The sequence below is a fragment of the Vespa velutina genome, chromosome 24, assembly GCF_912470025.1.
Source record: "Vespa velutina chromosome 24, iVesVel2.1, whole genome shotgun sequence".
Classification (NCBI taxonomy): Eukaryota; Metazoa; Arthropoda; class Insecta; order Hymenoptera; family Vespidae; genus Vespa; species Vespa velutina.
The window spans coordinates 1,039,941-1,055,354 of NC_062211.1; the positions used below are offsets into that span (position 1 = coordinate 1,039,941).

The 15,414-nt window shown below is 30.1% G+C and overlaps 2 protein-coding genes across 8 annotated transcripts in view; one reads left to right on the forward strand and one right to left on the reverse strand.

Annotated features, from left to right (window-relative positions):
- The first annotated feature begins 392 nt into the window (after nucleotides 1-392).
- Nucleotides 393-3,939, forward strand: LOC124956857 (cyclin-A2). Of its 2 annotated transcripts, none has more exons than XM_047513184.1 (6): nucleotides 393-769; nucleotides 1,015-1,488; nucleotides 1,614-1,837; nucleotides 1,916-2,120; nucleotides 2,198-2,459; nucleotides 2,536-3,939. In XM_047513184.1, exons 1-5 carry the CDS (start codon nucleotides 608-610, stop codon nucleotides 2,447-2,449), a joined length of 1,317 nt encoding a protein of 438 aa, XP_047369140.1. In that variant the 5' UTR covers nucleotides 393-607; the 3' UTR covers nucleotides 2,450-2,459; nucleotides 2,536-3,939. The 2 variants fall into 2 exon arrangements, with proteins under 2 accessions (XP_047369140.1, XP_047369139.1); XM_047513183.1 differs by having other exon boundaries at nucleotides 394-769; nucleotides 2,198-2,445.
- The window catches only part of LOC124956855 (tight junction protein ZO-2), an 18,603-nt gene continuing 6,137 nt past the window's right edge, over nucleotides 2,949-15,414 (reverse strand). Inside the window, exons 2-18 of one of the 6 annotated variants that reach the window (XM_047513178.1) lie at nucleotides 12,986-13,155; nucleotides 12,192-12,394; nucleotides 11,616-12,044; nucleotides 11,461-11,527; nucleotides 11,208-11,358; nucleotides 10,972-11,123; nucleotides 10,250-10,544; nucleotides 9,935-10,106; nucleotides 9,627-9,852; nucleotides 9,369-9,543; nucleotides 7,667-7,876; nucleotides 7,232-7,570; nucleotides 7,152-7,164; nucleotides 6,923-7,061; nucleotides 6,392-6,620; nucleotides 5,879-6,297; nucleotides 2,950-3,421 (exon numbers count right to left, since the gene is read on the reverse strand). In XM_047513178.1, the coding sequence (XP_047369134.1) occupies nucleotides 3,400-3,421; nucleotides 5,879-6,297; nucleotides 6,392-6,620; nucleotides 6,923-7,061; nucleotides 7,152-7,164; nucleotides 7,232-7,570; nucleotides 7,667-7,876; nucleotides 9,369-9,543; nucleotides 9,627-9,852; nucleotides 9,935-10,106; nucleotides 10,250-10,544; nucleotides 10,972-11,123; nucleotides 11,208-11,358; nucleotides 11,461-11,527; nucleotides 11,616-12,044; nucleotides 12,192-12,394; nucleotides 12,986-13,155 (3,411 nt within the window). In that variant the 3' untranslated portion in view covers nucleotides 2,950-3,399. Of the gene's footprint in view, nucleotides 3,422-4,662; nucleotides 5,740-5,878; nucleotides 6,316-6,391; nucleotides 6,621-6,922; nucleotides 7,165-7,231; nucleotides 7,571-7,666; nucleotides 7,877-9,368; nucleotides 9,544-9,626; nucleotides 9,853-9,934; nucleotides 10,107-10,249; nucleotides 10,545-10,971; nucleotides 11,124-11,207; nucleotides 11,359-11,460; nucleotides 11,528-11,615; nucleotides 12,045-12,191; nucleotides 12,395-12,985; nucleotides 13,156-14,617 lie in introns of those variants that run through there. The other 5 variants (XM_047513177.1, XM_047513175.1, XM_047513174.1 and 2 more) reach the window with 5 other exon arrangements.

The following is a 15,414-nucleotide window of genomic DNA, read 5'->3' on the forward strand; positions in this document are numbered from 1 at the left end:
GTACAGTCCTATTTAATTTTTTCTTGTAAATTTGATAAGAGCATGCCTTTTGGATTTTTTAATACACAGTCTATTTACATGTAAACATTAGAAATATACATTTAGCTTGACAAATACTCTATAATATCTTTAATAAATAATATAATATCTTTAAATAATAATATCCTACTACGGCTTACGTATTTGAACTTTTTCAAATATAAAAAATGAAATGATATGATTAACAGAACGTTGAAAACCCACTTTTACGTCAGTGATTCCAACCTCAATTCGTAGTAACTTTAGATATATAACTTTTGAAATGTAATACGCGATTGGTCAATGGAATTGCTTAAATTTTGACATCTTCCTGATTGGTGTATTTGAGTAACGCTTGTGGTAACGTATCGCCAGCTGTTGGTGTTACGTTTGTTTGAAAATCAAACGGCAACTGAAGTTTGTTGGTTTGCTTGGAAATCCGTTTGCTGCAATGCATGTACGATTGTAAATAATATTCGGATATTAAGTATAAGCGGGCACACGTCGTGTCTGAAGCCAGAAGATTATCAAGAACGACAAAAGTAAATTAGATTTATTTTATTTTTGTCGGAAAATTGTCTAATAAATAATGGCTACGATTCGAGTGCACGAGGATCAAGAAAACCGCATTGCCGATATCTTTCGTGGTAAAGAAAATATCGTTGTGCCCGCTCAAAATCAAGTCCTGCAACAAACAAAACGCGCGGTTTTGGGTGTTTTGCATAATAATTGCCATCGAATTGTTAAAACAGTATGTATTTTATTTGTGCCAATTTTTTTGTCATTTTCTTTTTCATCCCTATTCCCGGCATTATAACTGAAACATTTCAATCGATCTAATCAATAAAATTATGCAATTTCTCGCTAATCTTATTGCATAATTTATAATATAATTAAATGTTCTTCATTTCTAATTGAGTAATTTTTTTATACAGTTTTATTAAATACATTTTATTCGACATTTAAGTTTTATGTTTGTCACTTGATCATTTGTAGGATATCTGCAAAGATGAAAAGCATCCAAAAGCAAAATCTATTGTGACAGTGCCATTTGAACCATTCAAAATTTATGAGGACAAAAAGGATGAACCTGCCTTTAAAGTTTATGAAGATAAATTGGAAGAAGAAACTTCAGTTGTACTTAGGGATTCGAAAGAGGAGAGAGAAATAGTAACAAAACAAGAAGTGACTGTTCAATCGGAACAAAAAAAGCCGAGGTTAGACATAAATTCGTTATCTATCAACGATCTGCCAATATTTTGCAACAATCTTCAAGAAATAATAAAAAGCAAGCAAGATGATGCTTTGCCGCAAGGTAGCCCAATGTCATTGGATAAATCTCTTTTGTTCCCGAATTCTTCGAATAAAGATAATAGAACAAATAAGGAATCATCCAGAGAACTTAGAATTAATTTCTTTGACGTAGAAGAATATAGGGCAGATATATATAGTTATTTACGTGTTGCAGAGGTACGTACAGTATTATTTAAAATATTAGAAAATATATATTATGATACATATATATATATATGTATATATCAAAATAATTCAGTATAGACTGAAAAATTTTGATATAGTTATGTACTTTTATATAGAGACAACATAGACCAAAACCTGGTTACATGAAAAAGCAGCCAGATATAACATATTTAATGAGGTTGATATTAGTAGACTGGCTTGTTGAAGTAGCAGAAGAATATCGATTACAAACAGAAACATTGTATTTGGCTGTTTCTTATATAGATAGATTCTTATCATATATGAGTGTCGTTCGGGCAAAGTTGCAGCTCGTTGGTACTGCTGCTATGTTTATAGCTGCGTAAGTTTAATTAGAGTGGCGAAATGTTTAAATGTATTGTAAAAATAAGAGAAATGAGTGTCTTTCTTTGTGTTACAGAAAATACGAAGAAATTTATCCACCAGATGTTGGTGAGTTTGTATATATTACGGATGATACATATACCAAGAAACAGGTATTGCGAATGGAACATTTGATTTTAAGGGTATTGTCTTTTGATCTTACTGTACCGACACCTTTGGCATTTCTTAAAGATTATTGCATTAGTAATAATCTGTCAGAAAAGATCAAATTTTTAGCAATGGTAAGTAATGATTTTTATATTTAATAATTAAATCGCTATATAATCATAAAGTAATTTAAATCTGTATGAATTTTCAGTACTTGTGTGAATTATCTTTACTCGAAGCTGATCCATATCTGCAATATTTACCAAGTCATTTAGCTGCATCTGCAGTCGCACTTGCACGGCATACATTGCAAGAAGAAACATGGCCACATGAATTGGAATTATCAACAGGTTATAGCTTACATGAGCTTAAAGATTGTGTTTCTCACCTGAATAAAACATTTCATAATGCATCTAATATTCAGCAACAAGCAATACAAGAAAAATATAAAAGCAGCAAGTAAATACAAACAAGTAAAAACTATCGTTAAAATTATACGCATTGTATTTTGTTGTTAATTTCTTATATTTCTTTTATTATGTTTTATAGATATGGACATGTAGCTCTTTTACTGCCACGTAGTTCTGAAGCTTTGGTGTATGAAGATGAAGAAAGTGCATAGAGAAATCTGTTAAAACAGTTTCACTGAATAATACTATAAACTTATACATAATTAACGAACCTCCCGTAATAAAGTCCACGTTCTGAAAAAGTTACAAGGAGGGAATAGGGCAAGACTGATTAACTATTCCACAAATGGAAATATCGATTGCTAGCATTATTTAATATGTTCGATTCGCGTACTCTTTTTCTCTTTTTCTTTCTCTTCTCTCCTCTCTCTTTTTTCTCTCTCTCTCTCTCTCTCTCTCTCTCTCTCTTTCTCCCTCTCCCCCCCCCCCCCCTCTCTCTCTCTCTCTCTCTTTGCCTAAGCGAACATATTAACTTTACATATTCCATATTACGCCACTATGAATAATTGTTAACAATTGTGGCCAAACTTTAATGACTGTTTTCCGAGCTTCATCATTATATTAACGAGGAAGCTCTGCATTACGTTATCTAGAAATGGTATTTTTATAAGTGTTTTTTTTAGATAATTCTTAACCAAACGCACTTGCTATTCAAAATACGCATGTCCAAAATTTTATTGCCAGTGAACTGTAATAAGAATAAGAATTGTAAGAGTAATAACTGTATTTATTAAATGAACATTATATTATTTGATACATATTGTTGCAGTTGCAACATGTCATTTAAATATCTGTAAAATTTATTGCAACGCTAACAAATTTTCTATACTGTACAGTTATTTATTTACAATGCTATAAGTACTTTAACTCAGAATTTATATAATTTGCATGATTAAATTTTGACAAAAGGACGACTTCCGCATTTAGCTATGGATTTTTTCGTTCAGGTACTTTGTAGGTCATGTCTGTACAAAGAAAATCTTTTAATTGCATGATGTAATATATTACATATTACACACTTCAAATATTAATTAAATTATAACAGGATGATGACAGAATACTTTATGAAAGTATAACATCAAAATGTTTATTGAAATTAATGATATTTTGGACCAAAAATATGGTAATTTTACAATGTTATATTATATACAACATGATCTATGTAAACGTGTACTCGACATCTAAAACTGCCCAAGTATTCCCTTCAATGTGTATGTACAAACGGAAATCTGTGCTGTTATAAATTTGCAAGTAAAAACGTCAAATGATTTTATATTATCATAATAATACATTAAATTTTCTGTATGTAAAAATGAATCTCTTTCTACTCTATGCTATTTTAAATATCATTAATATTTGCACAAGTAAGAAATAGAATGATTTATGCAGTAATGTTATTGTACTTAAAAAAAAAAAAAAAAAAAGAAAAAGAGAAAAAAAAAAGAAAAAAAAATGACAACGTTTTCACGATATATATACATATGAACATCAAAGTAAAATATTTTTATTATGTAATTAAAATGCAGAAATCATGCTTATATTTGGTCCAATATGCATAACTGCATATTCAGATAACATTACGCAAGATGTCTACGTAGGTTATTATCTGTATTTTATATACGAGACGCACATTTACTTATGCAACTGTTTGAATTAATTTTAACAGAATATGCGTTATATAATTCATATTCTATTACTTCATTTGCTATTCATTTAATCAGTAGAAAATATTTAAAAATTGTATGATATTAACAAAATTCAATAAGAAGTGAAAATTTTATTTTTAAATAATTAATGTAAAGAAACGAGCGAAAAATTAGTGTGTAGAATTTTTATTTTTTTTTTTTTTTTTTTTTATTTTATTTTTTTATTTTATTTTATTTTATTTTATTCTATTTTATTTTTTTTTTTTTATTTTTTTTTTTTTTTTGTAAATTATTTGAAATAAGAAATTTTAAAAGCACTCTGTACTATTTCACATTGACGACGAATATATCTAATAATTTAGAGATTTAATTATTATTTTTGACTCTCTCTTTCTCTATCTCTTCACCTGTTTTTTTGTTTCAAATAATAGATATGTATTTATGTGAAATGAACAGTAACGCGATTAAATGGAAGAAATGTCCTTTTAATTAATTAACATGTGTACAATGGATATAAATATATATATATATATATATATATATATATATATATATATATATATATATATATATATATATATCAGCTTGATTGTAAGACTCAATATAATAAATGACAAATATTAAAATAGAATTTATTTGCGAAAGGAGAAATAGTTATTGTTGATTTAAATAGAACATTTCTATAAGAGAGCTAAATAGATTTGGAACACAGTTAGGAAATATATCAGATTCGTTACTTCTAATTTAATCAATTCTCATTCAAATATAAAAGAAACAATACAACGTCACCAATTATCAATTGATATTAGTGGCTAGTTATTGCGTCCATCGACACTATGTAATGCAATTGTTTTTTTATCAATTTATAAACACCTAAACAGAATAAATCATTTTAATACTTGTCGGAGAATAATTTTAATTTTTGGTTTATTTATTTATTTTTTATTTCCCTCTAACTTCACATAAATTTTAATGGTTTTATTTATCTATAATTTTTCAATACAACAATATTTATGCGATCATTCAGTACATTATAAAAATGATGATCTATATAAGAGATAATTATTTAGTTATGTTAGTTTGTATATTTTATCATAAAAAAAAAAAAAAGAAAGAAAAGAAAAGAAAAAAAAATTGATTTCTCTTTGGAAGAATATATATGATTTTCCATCTTGAATTTTAGATTCAAAATAAATAAACATATTAAAACTTATATGTGTACACAGAGTATAATGATTATCTGTCTCTCGATGTTATTTTAATTATATCACATGTCATAGTTTTTCATATATATATATATATATATAATTAGTTTACCATTTAAATGCAATAACAATCAATGTAATGACATTATCATTTGAAATATTCCATTATTCCTGTTACATTAAAATAAAATACAAATTTTATATAGATAGACTTTTAATGATCTATCAAAGCAGACACTATCGCACCATACTTTTTTAATCTATAGTTTATTACATATTATGTAAAATAAGTATATATAAAATACATTGCTAACTATTTTTTCGCCAATCTTTATACAGAGGTAGTTTTAAGGCAGACGGTTTTCTATATTTATATCATTGTGTGATTCTTGTAATTACTATTATTTATAGCGGTACACAATTTATACTTATCTATTTTATCGAAACAAAACAAATTAGAATTTTAATGAATTACAGTAGATATTAAATATATAAATACATATATATATATATATATATATATATATATATATATATATATATATATACATACATACACACTGTAATTTACCTAATATTATAATGATGTACCGGTTTCCGATAAAGTTCAAAGGCACTACCTCTTTGCTCCCTGCTTCCAGCTAAATCTAAACCATTAGGTTCTCTATTGTGAGTAGAATTACCAGAAGCATAAGTTTGGCTTCCACTTCCATGACTGTTATTATGATTGAAACCATTATGATTAATGTTGTTTCGATTATGCGTGGAACTGAGATTTATTTGACCAGCACTATTTGAATGAGAATGAGAAGTCACAGGAGGACTAGAGTGTGGATGAGTATGACTCAGGCTATGACTATGTATTGGCGGAGTTATGTGGCTGTGATTATGATGCGAATTTACTTGGTTATTTTCATTATGACGAGTGGGAGGTGGAATATTATAATAATACTGACTGTTGTTGCGTCTAACGTTGCTATTATTTTCTACCTAAAAGGAAGTAGAAAACTATAAGTTTTTATTATTATTATTTTTTTTTTTTTTTCATTTAATAATATCATAATATTGCAATACTGTCTCTTACTCCATTATGCACGTGTGAAGTGGCAATAGAATAACTTTTCGTGTGCTGATAAGCATTGTTTCCATTATTTCCATTGTTCCCATTATTACTATTATTTCCACTATTTTCATCTCCTACTAAAGTTGTTTGGGGTGGCCTGTAATTCTTGGGCTTTGGCGGTGGTATGGGTTTGTATGATCCTCCTGGCTTATTTTGTGGAATTGATATTGGTTTATAGTCTGTGGTCCTGCTATAATATACAAAGCAAAATTTCTAGCTTACTCAGGCGCAGAAAAAACAGGAACTAAGTGATCAAGGATATTTGAATTTAAACTAAAGTATCTCTACTAGATATATATATTCTACAAGCTCTTCTTAATGGATGAGGTGTTCTTGCCACCATCCTACAGAAAAAAAATGTTCGTATATATGTGTACACACACACACACACACACACACTCATATATATATATACAGGATGAATTCAAAAAAAACTTTTCTACTGCAGAAATTTTCGCATTATTTCACAAAGAAATTTTTTTATTCTCTTACCTATATTTGGCATAATCTGTTCTAGTAGCTTGAGGTTCTTGTGTAGCTACAGGTTGAGCTGTAGATCTTGTAAATCTGTATGGGTCATGGGCTCTAGCTGACATGCCACTACTTTTTAAGTCATCAGGTACATTCGGGCCTAAACGATTGGTCGATGTATTCAGATTAACACCAGCATAACTTGAATTTCCATTAGTATTATTATTATATGAATCATATGAAGACATACTATCGTAACTTCCCTATAAATATATACAAAGGTAACATGAATTTCAAAAGCACATTAATATCAATATCGAAGTAACTTACCGTTTTTGTTTGTGTCCTTTCAAGAGATGACGTAGCATTTACTTTATGAGGCGATGCATTTATATAATTTCCAACGTCCAAAACAGAATCAGTTTTATTAATGAGCCTTTCTTGCGTAGAACGTACCGTTCCCCGTGTTGTTTGATTTGTTGGTTTAATATTTCGATCGATCCGTGGTGGTAGATCCGGAGGACTATGATGTGGAGATCTAGGTTCGAATGAAGTACCGAGATATTCAGGAGAACCAGATTGATTACTCGTTTGTCCCGATAAAGAGAAACCATATTTGCTATCTCCAGCACCTCCTTGTGATCTTCTTTTATGTTGTTCAAAAGATTGCTTAAAAAAAAAAAAAAAAAAAAAAAAAAAATCTTTATAATTGCACACATCCACATTTTTTACAAATATAAGAAATATAAGAAACTTTGCACTTACTTGATAATTTGTAGAATATGGAGGAGGTGCGGTTGTATCATCTTGAGTAGCAATACTTGGATCTGAACTACTTTTCAAGCGTATAGGTGGACCCAATGTCCCAGGAAGCGCTGGTGCAGGGCTTAATTCCAGATCACTCTCCGGAGAGGAAGCGTAGGAGAGGCGAGAAGTCATCGGGAATAGGAAATCATCCGAGAGGGCTTCTTCCGGCTACGATCATAGGACACAAAGGACAAAACATTACATGAACATTACATAAACATTACATGACGCATTCAGTGTATTTATACTAGCAAAATTTAATAGAATTATGGCAGGTATATAAACATAAAATGTATTTAGTCAATGAGTATATATATTTTGTTTTTTAGATAGTGCATTGTTAGTATTATATGATAACATATATTATAAATATTTTATAAACTTGTAAAATAAATTTTTGTGTAATATAATTTAATATTTAATATAAAAGAAATATATAACAATAATAATAATAATAATAATAATAATAATATACTAAAAAAAAATTTTGTTTGAATTAAAATTATATATAAATTATATATAATATTTTTTTGTTTGGATTTATAAAGTAATATTTATATATTACTTTCTATGTTCATAGTCAGAAAAAAAAATACAAACATATCTACAAATATACAGGCTATTAATATATATGTATTAATCTGTAATATAATAATGAAGATAGAGATTATGCAATGATTAAGATTTATAAACATATACATAGATCAAGTTTTATATTAATATATATTAGTTAATGAGAAAAATTTGGGCATTTCATGTTACATTAATAGTTTTTTGTTAAATTCATATTATATGGTTATTTTGTGATTGTGAGTAATGTATCATTAATTCAATATTCTCAATTTTTATAAGTACATGCTTGTTAAAGTTTAATTCTGATGTTATATAGTGTTCATGGCACATGAAGACACTGTATCCAATAATTTATATAAATGATTATAAACAAAGGCTTTAACATATTTCAACAAAGACTTAACGAAGAAATTTGTGTTAAAAGTTATTTATGTTATCTGAAGGGTATGTTTGGGCTTTATATGTAGCCGAAAAATTGCTCACGGATGACGTCTGAAGCATTGGGTAAGGACATAAGTGATGCATGATTTTCCATAAAAGAGGAATAACAATAAGGCGATAGAAAGGTATTATTCTTATTTTGATCATAATATACTTTATCTTCAGGATGTGACATGAGAGGAGATTGCGGAGAATATGAATGGTAAGGTGGAAGGTATAGATCTGACACCATATATCGGCTACATATTGGCTACAATCAATAGACTTATTATTTAAACACAGATCTTCTTGATCAAGTATATCTTCAATATAATAAATTTTTTAATCAATTTCATAAATATGCCCATTTCATAAAATTTGTCAATGTCAATTTTAATTTTTTAATTATAAATATATATATATATATATATATATATATATATATGTATTTATTTATTTATTTATTTATTTATTATTTATTATTAGTTTGATTTTGATAGTTGATTATATTATAAAAATGATGTTAATATATTTAAACATCATTTTTTTCTCATGATATATCTGACAATAACAAATATGAACATTTTGTTACAGAACAAAGATATAAATAATAATTAATATCAATTGTTTGATGAAGAAAAAAAAAATTGTGAACATTAAATATTACCTTTGTTTGGCTCATCCATAAAGATCCCTGCTGCTGACGATCTATCAGTTCTCTAAGTTTTCGATACCAAGCTTCAGGAGTTGTAAGTGTGATAACAGCGCTAAATATATGTCCCCAAATTTTATCCAATTTCTGACATTGTTCTAAAAGTTTTTTGCTACTTTTGTGCGCTGATCTGTGGATATTAAAAGAGGAACGACATAATTAATACAAATATATATATATACATATATATACTTAGTTACTTAATAAACTTACTTGGGAATACCTGCTCTCATTTCTTTAATAACTTGTTTTGTTTCAGCTTTTAAAAATATCACAATAGGATAAAACTGGGCATAATTTAATCGATCTACAGCATTCGGAGTAATATCTAGAAGAGCATGTTTTCCTCTATCCATTACTTCTCTGATGGCACTCAAACGGATTATACCCGATGATTTAGTATTTTTATTACCGCTGTCTTCCATTTGACTTTCCATTTCTAAAAACGTAAGCATCTCTTAGGTCATTATGATGTACGACATGTATTATGAAAATTTCACGACTCACTTCGATTTACTCACGTGGGGAAGTAAATTTGTCGGGAAAATCCTTAAGTAATTTTTCCCTACCAAGATCAGCGACAGGGCCAAAAAGTACGACTGGTCTAACAAAACCAGGATGTCGTAGAATGACTCGTTCGTAAGCTGGAAATTTACTGACACTGTCGGAGAATACCACATCGTCCCAATGATCCTAAATAATTTAGAGAAAAAAAAAAAAAAAAAAAAAAAAAAAAAAAAAGAAAAAAAAATATTAGATAATATAAAATATTATAGAGAGAAAAAAAAAGAAAAAAGAAAAAAAAATAATAATTGTAAGTTAATGAATATTCTCACCCTTCCCAGAGATTTTGAACGTCTATGACTACTTCTTCTTCTCCTAAAGAAACTACCTCTGCTCTCGCTAGCGCTTAATTCCTTCTTCGTGGCATTGAATTGTGCAGTAGCAAGTTCCTCGGCGCGCGCTTTGTTTGGAATAATACCTTTCTGTACTTCTTGATTGTTTCTTCCAATTCGAAATACCTGCCAAGAACCTACGACTCCATTATGAAGAGTGTCTACCACGTGAAAGACGTCACCACTGCGAAAACTCATTTCTCCCTTTTCAGGTTGTTCATAATGAAAATGTGTCCTGATAAAATATTAATATTTTTTCGTTATATACTATGTTCTCTCTCTCTTTTTCCTTTCTCTCCTTTCCCTCCATCTTTCTCTCATTTAACCCTAGTTATGCCTATGAGATGTAGAAAACTAGATCAATTTTGAGATCAATTAAAAAAATTTTTGTGCATTGCATGTTGCATGAGAATTTTTTTTTTATACGACAGAATTGAAAAAACCAACTGATGTTATTATTACCGAGGCTTCGAATAAAGAATATATAGTATTTATTTTTAGAATGAAAATTATTCATTCTTTATAAATGAGAACTGTTCAAAGTCCCTAGGGTGCGCATCCTGCGCATCTTCTTGTAGCGCGTATCCCAATTGAAATTATTTTCAAGTGTGCAGAACTAGGGTTAAACACGTTTAAATTATTAAATAAATGACAGGACGTACTTGATGTGAAACGAATCACCTCTACCGGATGCAACTATTTGATCGTATTCCTGACGTCGATGCTGTACGATCAGATCGATTTGTTCTTGAAGACTAAGAAGAAACAATACCGCTTCCTCTCTGGTTACACCTTTCATGTCCATGTCATTTACCTATTTATAATCATTGCAACAAAATATCAACGTGAAATATATTAAATTCTTATAAAACTCTATCGACATTCCTTTTGTGCTTACCTTTAAAATTTTATCACCCGGTTGAAGACCTTGAAGAGAGGCCGGACTTCCAGCTTGAACCGCTGTTACAAAAACGCCAGTTTCATTTCCTCCGCACAATCGTACCCCTACCGAACCTTCCTTTTGGAAGGTAATGAATCGTGGATCCGGCCTAATTTCAAATATCATTTTCATTTCAGTTTATTTTATCATTTGTTTAATTAAATATTAACAAATATTAACACGATCTCTATATACGTAATAAAAAACTTACATTGGCTGTTTCGTTCGTTGTGTAATAGAGTCCTCATCGTACATCTGCCTCCGGGAACTGTAATAATCTATAAAAAAAAAAAAAAAAAGAAAAAAAGATATTTATACGATCGATAATTTTATATAGTTAACATTTTTAAACATTTAATTGTATACCTTCAGGTCTTGGTGGTGGTGGTCTAGGTGGATCTACTGTTGGTGTAGCTGGTAAATCCAATTGACTCAAAGAAACGTCCATTAAAGGACCTCTTGAACGTCCCCTTGGAACCAGATTACTTTTATCTTCCAATGGTTGTCTTGTTGGTGGTGGAACGTACAAATTTTGACTGCTGTAACTCGCACCGGACAAATACTCGCCGCTATCAGTTTTAACTTGTTGTTGGACATGACAACACGAAGAATCTCTGGTAATAACGATGGACAAACGATCCTTACATTGATCCATTAACTTTCTTGCTTCCTTTAGACTCATATTATCAGCGGCAATACCGCTTATTCGCGTTAATATATCGCCAGGTTTAACTCCAATATTTTCTCGCGTAACTTCTTTTACGTACAATCGACAACCCAATACAATTCCAAAATCTACAAAGTTTAAAATGGACAAAGTTTAAAAACGTTTCTTTTCAAACAAATCCTTTTTTACTTTGACGATTATAAAAGGTACACAATTTAACAAGCTCGTTATATCCTCTCTCTCTCTCTCTCTCTTTCTCTTTCTCTTTCTCTTACCATCTTTTTTATTATTTCGCGTGAGCGTAAGTCGATGAGTTTGCGGAGCAGAATTGCCTTGGCAAGTTGATGAGTTCGACGAAGCTCTCCGTTTAACGACCAATAAAACGGTCGATCCAGAGTCCCGAAGAACTCGGACAGCTGCTCCATAATCGGCACCTTCTAACGATACTCCGTTTGCGGAAATGATGCGATCGTTTACCCTAAAAACACACAATCGATTTGTACTTATCATTCGTAACGTCAACCATCTTGTTCTTACTACTTATGGAAACTCGATTCGCCATAAAACGAGATAACATACTGTCGTAACAATTTCTAATGTAAAACGTCTCGTGCCGTACTCTACTTTCTATTTTACGTTTACGATCGTTATAATCTAATTAGAACTAGAGAGCTATATATAGATATATACATATAATCGATTAAACATCAATGCCCATATCGTTACATTTTACAACGATAATAAGTGAAAATTATTTGGTGGGTTATTAGGAGAAAAAAAAAAGAAAAGAAAAAAAAATGGCGTCCAATTGAATGCTTCATAGAACGATTAAGAGAAAGAAGACATTAAACCGAGACCCTTGAGAAACGCTTTCTTTTTCTTTTTTTTTCCTTTGCTTTTCTTTCTTTCTTTTTTTTTCTTTCTTTTTTTTTTTTTTTGCGTTCAAGATGAAAGATCATGGCGGAGAGTCGATGCCCTCCGGCTATAGACTGAATCTTTCGTTTGATTTTTCCTCTCTCTCCCCCCCCCCCCCCTCTCTCTCTCTCTCTCTTTAAGAAACATTACTCACTGCAACTTTCCTTCCGCAGGTCCGGCCTTCAAAACGTCGGAGATTGCAATAGCTGGGTCACCATTGGTAAAATGTGGATTATCACGACCACCAGATACCGCGATACCAAAACCATATCCTGGTACTCTGGTAACGGTGACCTGATGTATCTCCCATCCTCTATCTCCGCTCTAATAAAAAAAAAAAAAAAAAAAAGAAAAAAAAAATCAAAGAAAATTTGTCGTATTTGATTATTATTATTATTATTATTATTATTATTATTATTATCGGTATTAAAAATTTCCACCTTATCTTGTAAATAACCATTAATACGATAAAAACATGAGGGTTTTTATGATGGTGGTTGATAAAAATGACTAAAAGTACTAAACGTTGCAAAATATTAAAATCTCCGCGTCACAGACAGTTAAGCAGGAATAACGCGTTAAATTCGTGGGAATTATATTTCTTTTAAAATATCGCAAAAAAAAAAGAAACTATACACTACGGTGGTGTGATTTACGAAGCGTTGAAAGGAGAGAGTCGTCATATATAATAAGATACTTTCTTCGAAGAAAAATTCAAAGCGTATCGTCTGTCAGACACAAGATGGGTCTTATATACTCTAAGAGTATATATATATATACATATATATATATATATATATAATACTTTTCCTGGAATCCTATAGAACGTTGACAAGTATTCAGAACGGATCGTTGTCCTAGTTGGATATTTTTTTTTGTTCTTTTCCTTTTTCTTTTTCTTTTTTCTCTTTTTTCCCTTCCAATCGCGGTACACATCGGTATGCTAATGGTTAAGAAAATTCCTTAAAAAGTTTCACGCATTGAAATAGCGGAGGTAGTACCATAGGCGTATATAGGTATAAAGTACATAGAATAAGTCTCTTTCTAAATTACAAACACGAAGGTTTTCTCCTACGCGAGTATTTACGATATGCGAGGAATGCGCAATGATTTACGTTAGTCCACGAAAGTAACGATATTTAATTCGATTATTTATCGATTAATATTGCCAATCGAACGGGATATCGTATTTTAGTTCTTTTTTACATTTGTTAAATTAGAAAAAAAAAAAAGAAAAAAAGAAAAAGGAAAAAACAAGGAAACAAATAAATAACATTATATCTTCGATATATTTCATTTTAAAACGATCCCTCCGTTAATAATTCGACATTAAAACTGTTGTTAGAATTTTATTATCGATATCATGCAACTTTATCATTATTACAAAAATAAAACGATGTAGTATTTCGATTCATAGTACAAGTAATTAATTCTTGTTTAAAATTATCCATATAAAAAATAAATGTATTTGGAAAGACTAACGAAGGGACTCTCGTAACTTTTCTTTGTTTCTTCCCTACTCTAACCCCACTTTAAAGTCGTAAACAATAGAAAGATCGGTCTCACGACGATCTTCTTTATTTTCTCCTCAACGTCCCTTTTAAATTAGTTAAAAGTCTTTCTTATCCAATATTAAGATCATATTCTACAATTGTAATGTTACAATTACATTATACGAAAAGGAAGAGGATGCATCTATCTATCTCTATCTGTCTGTCTATCTATCTATTTTGTTGAATGAAAAATATAAAATATTACAATCGATCTATCTCGATTAATGGACTACCTGACTGTCCAATCCTGACGAAGATGTATGAAGGGCCGCCGGATGACTCGAGGAGGAAGAATTCAATGGTGATCCTGAATTTCCAACGTGACAATTCCCATTGGTACCACTTCCAATACCAACACCACTTTCGTTTCTATCCATCTTCGTTTATATACGTACGACGTGTAATTCGTAGAACTTGAATCGATGCAACACAACGCGCGAATAACAACGACAATGATGATGAAGACGACGACGACGACGACGACGACAACGACGACGACAACGACGACGACGTTGACAATAACGATGATGTCAAGACGTTCTTATGAATGATTCAAGAAACATAATTAACCTCAAATACCCACAATCTAATTAATTCTTCCCCCACATGAACGCACACACAATATATCTCACCCACACGATCTTGTCATTATAACAAAATATATCCCATTTACTATTTTCTATCTTTCTTAATTTTCTTTTCTTTTTAACAAAATTTTTTCTCGTAAAAAAAAGAAAAAAAAAAAAAAAAAAAATCAAAAAGGAACAAAAAAAAGAGATCACCAGCAATCGGACGAGATGGCACTTGTTGGAAAAAATTCCAAATTCCCGCGCATTTTCACAGTGCGCGTTTTGTCGAAATCGATTTTGTTTATTATTCGAAAAGATCGATCTTTCTTTTTCTTTTTTTTTTTTCTCCTTTAAAAAAAGAAAAGAAAGAGAAGATATTCACGCGAAAAAAATATTTTCGTCGTTCTGATCTTTTCTTGAACTTTCACGAGAAAAATATCGTACTCTTGAACGTATAAACG